Source organism: Cebus imitator, unplaced genomic scaffold (genome assembly GCF_001604975.1).
Source record: "Cebus imitator isolate Cc_AM_T3 unplaced genomic scaffold, Cebus_imitator-1.0 Scaffold385, whole genome shotgun sequence".
Taxonomy (NCBI): Eukaryota; Metazoa; Chordata; class Mammalia; order Primates; family Cebidae; genus Cebus; species Cebus imitator.
The window spans coordinates 2663837-2669898 of NW_016107700.1; the positions used below are offsets into that span (position 1 = coordinate 2663837).

The window sequence follows — 6062 nt, forward strand, 5'->3', positions numbered from 1 at the left end:
CATCTATTAAAAAAAAAAAAAAAATAGCCGAGCATGGTAGTGCACACCTGTAATCCCAGCTAGTGGGGAGGCTGAAGCAGAAGAATCGCTCGAACCTGGGAGATGGAGGTTACAGTGAGCCAAGATCACACCACCACACTCCAGCCTGGGCAACAGAGTAACTCTGTCTCAAAACGAAAAAACCCAGACTCAGCTAAAATGCTACCTCAAACCAGAAGTTACTCCCAGACTCTGAAGTCATAATCAGTTAACTGCTTTGCACATTATGTTTACAAATATTTCCTGCAATTATCAACCCCCTTCTTCCGTGCCTGGATGCCTGGTATCCACCTAGCACTCAATAAAGATTTAAGCAATAAATGGCTTAGTTTTACAGAACCTTTCCACAAAAACTACTATTCAAAATGAGCATACCTCATCTGAAATGCTTGAGACAGACGTTTTGGATTGTGGAATAGTTGCAGTATACTTACCAACTGAATGTCCCTTACTCTAAATCAGAAATGCTCCAATGAATAAGTATTTCCTTTGAGTGTCATATTACCACTCAATTTTTGGAACAGTTCAGACTTTGCAGCATTTCAGATTTCAGAAAAATTGTCCAGCTAATTTTTTAGAATTCTTTTGTGTAAACAGGGTCTCACTATGTTGCCCAAACTTGTCTCAAAACTCCTGGGCTCAAGCAATCCTCCTGCCTCAGCCTCCCAAAGTGCTGGGATGGCAGGTGTGAGCCACCATGACTGGCTCACCACATTCTTTTTTATTTTTTTGTTGCCCACGCTGGCATACAATTACTTGATCTTGGCTCACTGCAACCTCCACCTCCCAGGTTAAAATATAAAGTAATTCGCCTGCTTCAGTCTCCCTAGTAGCTGGGATTACAGGTGTCCCAGCTCAGCTGAGTCCACCACACTCAGCTAATTTTTGTATTTTTAGTAGAGACTGGGTTTCAACATGTTGGCCAGGATGGTCTTGACCTCTTGACCTCAAGTGATCCACCTGTCTTGGCCTCCCAAAGTGCTGGGATTATAGGCATGAGCCACCAAAAACCACTTATTAAGCAGCTGTTGTAATATGAATTGCAAACGAACTAGCCTAGAGGGTACTTAAGAAATAAAACATTTACATTAAACCTATCACTTTACACTATTCAAAATACTTTTTATAACTATCTCGAGGGTTCCTCAACAAAAGATAGGGCAAGTATTAACTCCAATTTGCAGAAGTGGGACCCAAAAAGATTGAGACTATCTTTTGCAGGAGCCAGGGAAGAACAAACCATCACTGGAAGCGGCCATCTATGGCACTTGCTTTTGAGGGCTCTTTAAAAACGACTTTTGCAAACATTATCTCATTCTGTACATAAGGTTATACAACATTGAGTGGCCAGGGAATTTAAAGTAGAATACAGGTTTTTTTGTTTTTGTTTTAGTTTTTTGGGGGACGGAGTTTCGCTCTTGTTACCCAGGCTGGAGTGCAATGGCGCGATTTCGGCTCACCGCAACCTCCGCCTCCTGGGTTCAGGCAATTCTCCTGCCTCAGCCTCCTGAGTAGCTGGGATTACAGGCACGCGCCACCATGCCCAGCTAATTTTTTGTATTTTTAGTAGAGACGGGGTTTCACCGTGTTGACCAGGATGGTCTCGATCTCTTGACCTCGTGATCCACCCGCCTCGGCCTCCCAAAGTGCTGGGATTACAGGCTTGAGCCACCGCGCCCGGCCTAGAATACAGGTTTTTATGGGCAGGTTCCTCAGGTAACGGATAAGAGACTTGAAGAAATTACTCTATTGGGATTAGCAAATAGAAAGGAAAAACATCATGATAAAGGCACAGAGAGTTGGGTCTCGGGGAAAGGGCAAAGGCACAGTTTGAAAAAAATGTATGAGACTGACTAGGTTAAGATATGATCACAGTTGATAAGTCCTTTGAATTCTAGGATAAAAAGGTGAACTCGAGTTAAGAATACAAAGTCTGGGAGAGCTCTGGCTGGCTGCAGGAATCTTGGTGTGAGGATGAAGGCCAGAAATTTGCATTGTGGATCAATACGCAGAGGAAGGAGGAAATGAAACCTGAAGGCACTGCTAACTGAAAAAGGGTGAAGAAAAATAATTTTTCGGTGAGCCCAAGGTTTTGCTTAAGCTTGAGGAATAGAAAAACACACAAAGAAATGACTTGACCAAATCCATTATTGAGACGCCCCCCCCATTTCCGGAAGTCCTTTAAAATCGCAGAATATTAATGCTGAGGCACCCTTCCTCCCCTCTACTGCTGCGCTGTGATGAGGTGTCCACTGTAACGCCAGTCCTTCCTTTTTCTTGGACAAAGTGGAATTCCTTACTGAAGGACAGTCCCTCTGTTAAGGACAGTTACATTCTTAGTTCTGTAGAACCTACGGACGTCGTAGAATTCTCAAATTCTAGCCAATGACCTACCGATTTCAAGCCATATATGGTACAAGGCAATAGCAATATGATAAAAGAACGTGGCCAGTCCTCTAGAAATGATCAGGTTGAAATCGGATTCCGCGACTCTCGACTCTGGCGGTGGCCTCTTAGTCCCTAAAGACTTCTGGAAATCAAGTCTCCCTACAAGCTACCGTCAGGCGCTGAACAGCACGCACTCGAGCCCCTTCCCGGTAACCCGCCACCACCCCCGCACCACCCTCCAGGCCAGGTTCGTGAGTAGAATCCCATTTTCCATGGCCCACTGGATCTGCAGGGTGGGTCGGTACAGGCCCGGGCAGCGGAGGCAGGAGGGGCTTCAGCGACAGGGAAGGCCCTGAGCGGCCAGGGGTATTCCCATTTTCCTCTTGGTGTCCACCCCTCCAGGCTCTCCTTCTCCAGGAAAACCGAAAACCAACTCTGTGGCCCCACTACCCCTCCCGGATGTCTCCCATCCCCGGAAGCAACCAGGCCCAGCGGCATCCCAGTTCCCTCTTCTCAAGGCAAAGAAGGATCCGTGGGTAAACTGGCTTGGTATTCCCAACCCTCTCGCCCCCGCCCCCCCCCAAAATGCCTGGGCCTGGCTTCCTGCCAAACCCGCAGCAGCGCAGGTTACCCGGAGTTGGAAGGCGCCGCTCGCTGCTGGGTGGGGCGGGCTGCTGCAGACTTGGCGGTGGGGTCTGCATCTGAAGCCGCGGCGGCGACGGCGGCTTGGCGTCCCAGTGCCTGAGGCCGGGAGTGGGGCCGGGCAGAAGGGCGCCACGCCGCCGCTTCGGGGAAACCGGGACTCTGTAGCGCCTTCCCGAACTCCGTGGGCCGCTGCAGCGTCGCCCCGCTCACCCGGCCGCTGAGGGGCCAGGGACCGGGAGCGGACGCGGCGTAAGTGCGGCCCAAGATCCGGCTCCTCAGCGGGGCTCGCCAGCCAAGCCGGCTCCAATGGCGCCTCCAGCACCCGGCAGCAACGCTGGCCCCGCCTTCTGTGACGTCACGGGCGCTCGCCACCGCCCGGCAGAGGGGGGCAGGCCGGAAGAGGGCGGCTCTGCGAGGCTGGTCAGCGCCGGCCGGGCCCGCGGCGCCCCCTGCTGAGGAAATGGAACGGTCTGGGCGGAGAGCGTGGTCACCAAGCAACACCGGGAAGGCCCCCACCCCCACCCCCACCCCTCCCAGGGTCCCAGTCCTCCCCCCACCAGCTCTGGGGCCGTCGCGCCCGGGTGGCCCCTAAGGTTTTCGCACCTGCGCTGCGCAGGCGTGGGGGAGGGGAAGCTTGAAGGGGCCTGATGAGGGTCCATGGGGGTCTGATGATACCAAGAGCCTCCTTCTAGGCCGCCCTTGTCCCCATGATAAAAGAGGGTGATTGTTAAAGGTCATCAAGGGCATTGCGCTGTGCCCTGGGAAGTCTGCACTTACATCAAGTATCAGAGGATGGGCTTTAGGAAGTCCATGAACCCCATGAAATTATTTGCAGATTTGTGGGGTGGGAGCGAGGGTGGGGGTGTTTGCGGGAGTATTTTTGAGATAGCTGACCCATCCCTTAAGCAGCTCCTCAAAGGGATCTGTTACTTTAAAAAGTTGAGAACACACACAGACACACACACACAGAGACACACAGCACCTACTGGCTTAAACCGTCTTAAGAATGGCTTCAGAGTGTTAAGAACTTCAACTGGTAGCTGATTTGCCATCCTTCCCATCTGACTTGGCAGCTCAGGTTCTTCCTCGTCTTTCTGAACTCTTCACAACAATAAAAGCCGGAAAGTGCTTTTGATATTCTGGAAAAATAAATAGATAATAGGAGGGTTCTGCTTTCTGAAACTCCACGCGCCTGTATTTTTCTGGGGAGCAGTTCCGATGTTTTCAACAGATCATCAAAGGGGTCTGTGATCCAAGAAAGGTTAAAGCCTTTCTGTAACTTTTCATATCTATTATATATTGAATAATGACCATGATTCCTGGGATCTGTCTTCAACGTATCTCCAGGATTTTTCAGAACAGTCCGAATTTCAGATATTCACTTCTATTAGCGCATATAATGCGCTAATATGCGCTACAATAGATCAATGTGCTACAATATTTGGGTTGGAGAGTATGGGCATACTACCTCAGTCTCCATTCATTGTTCTTTTTTCTATTGCTTTTCTCTGGGTCCTCTTCAGTTACTACAAATTCTTTTTTTTTTTCCCCTTCTCCTTGTGGAACAGGGCTACCCCATAAGCAGTGTGCCCGGAGTAATCTCTACAAATTCTTTAAATATCATAACATAGGGCATGTATTTTTGCATTTATCTTTGTAAAACTGCAGAAATAATTCTAAAATCAGCATACCAAATGTTATCTCCTCTCTTGTCCATAAGAGCATAAAGAGGGTTTACAATAGGCTAGAAAACTAGAAATAGAATATTAGGGCCAGAGAAAAAGGAGATCACAATTATCCTGGAATTAAACATGACTGTCACTGAATTTGAAATGTAGTTCTAGTCTGGGCATGGTGGCTGACGCCTGTAATCCCAACACTTTGGCGGCTGAGGCAGGTGGATCACTTGAAGCTAGGAGTTTGAGACCAGCCTGGACAACACGGTGAAACCCTGTCTCTACTAAAAATGCAAAAACTAGCCGGGCATGGTGGTGCACACCTGTAATCACAGCTACGGGGGAGGTTTAGGGGGGAGAATCACTTGGACTCCCCACCTTGAGATTGTGCCACTGTACTCCAACTTGGGAGACAGAGTGAGATCCTGTCTCAAAAAAAAAAAAAAAAAAAAAGTAGAAAGAGAAAGGAAGGAAGGAAGGAATGAAGGAAGGTAGGTAGTTCTCAGCTTCCTGAATGCTAGGGAAAAAATGAAAACACAGTCCATGTTGAATAGATTTTGTCATCTGAAAGGAATGAGTAAATCAGAAGAGACATCATAGATTTTTTTTTGTCTTGTATAACAAACTCTAAAGGTAGTTTCTGATATGATTTTATTAGGAAACAGTGAATGATTTAATAAAGCAATTAGGAAGATTTTAATAACAAATACAAAAGGAAAATTCATATGTATACTTTCTGTTATGGCTAATGAAAGCCAAGGACATAGAAAGCAACCTAGTAATGTTTTTTGTTTGTTTGTTTTGAGACAGAGTTTTGCTCTGTCACCCAGGCTGAAGTGCAGTGGGGTGATCTCAGCTCACTGCAACCTCCGCCTCCAAGGTTCAAGCGATTCTCCTACCTCAGCCTTCCTAGTAGCTGGGATTACAGGTGGGTGCCACCATGCCCATCTAATCTTTGTATTTTCAGTAGAGACAGCGTTTCTAGAAATCCTGATCTCGAACTCCCAATCGCAAATGATCTGCCCGCCTTGGCCTCCCAAAGTGCTGGGATTACAGGTGTGAACCACTGCGTCTGGCCTAGTGATGGTTATTTTTTAAGGGGCTTGTCTAATGTGGGCCAAATAAATTGCCTTCTTATGGTGTAAACAGGTCCTAAGTTAGGGCTTACAAGGTTTGAAAAGTATGCCCCTTGGGTAGTCATTCTAAATAACAGGTTTTTTTTTGTTTTTTGTTTTTTTAATTTTAGAGACAGAGTCTTACTCTGGTCATCCAGGCTGTAGTGTAGTGGTGCAACCATAACTCACTGCAGCCCTG

General features: G+C 47.7%; 1 protein-coding gene across 1 annotated transcript in view; it reads right to left on the bottom strand.

Annotated features, from left to right (window-relative positions):
- AKIRIN1 (akirin 1) overlaps positions 1 to 6062 on the bottom strand; it is a 51084-nt gene that overhangs the window by 8191 nt on the left and 36831 nt on the right. Inside the window, 2 exon segments of the mRNA XM_017507896.1 lie at positions 3059 to 3221; positions 3223 to 3542. Of these exon segments, the coding sequence (XP_017363385.1) occupies positions 3059 to 3221; positions 3223 to 3542 (483 nt within the window).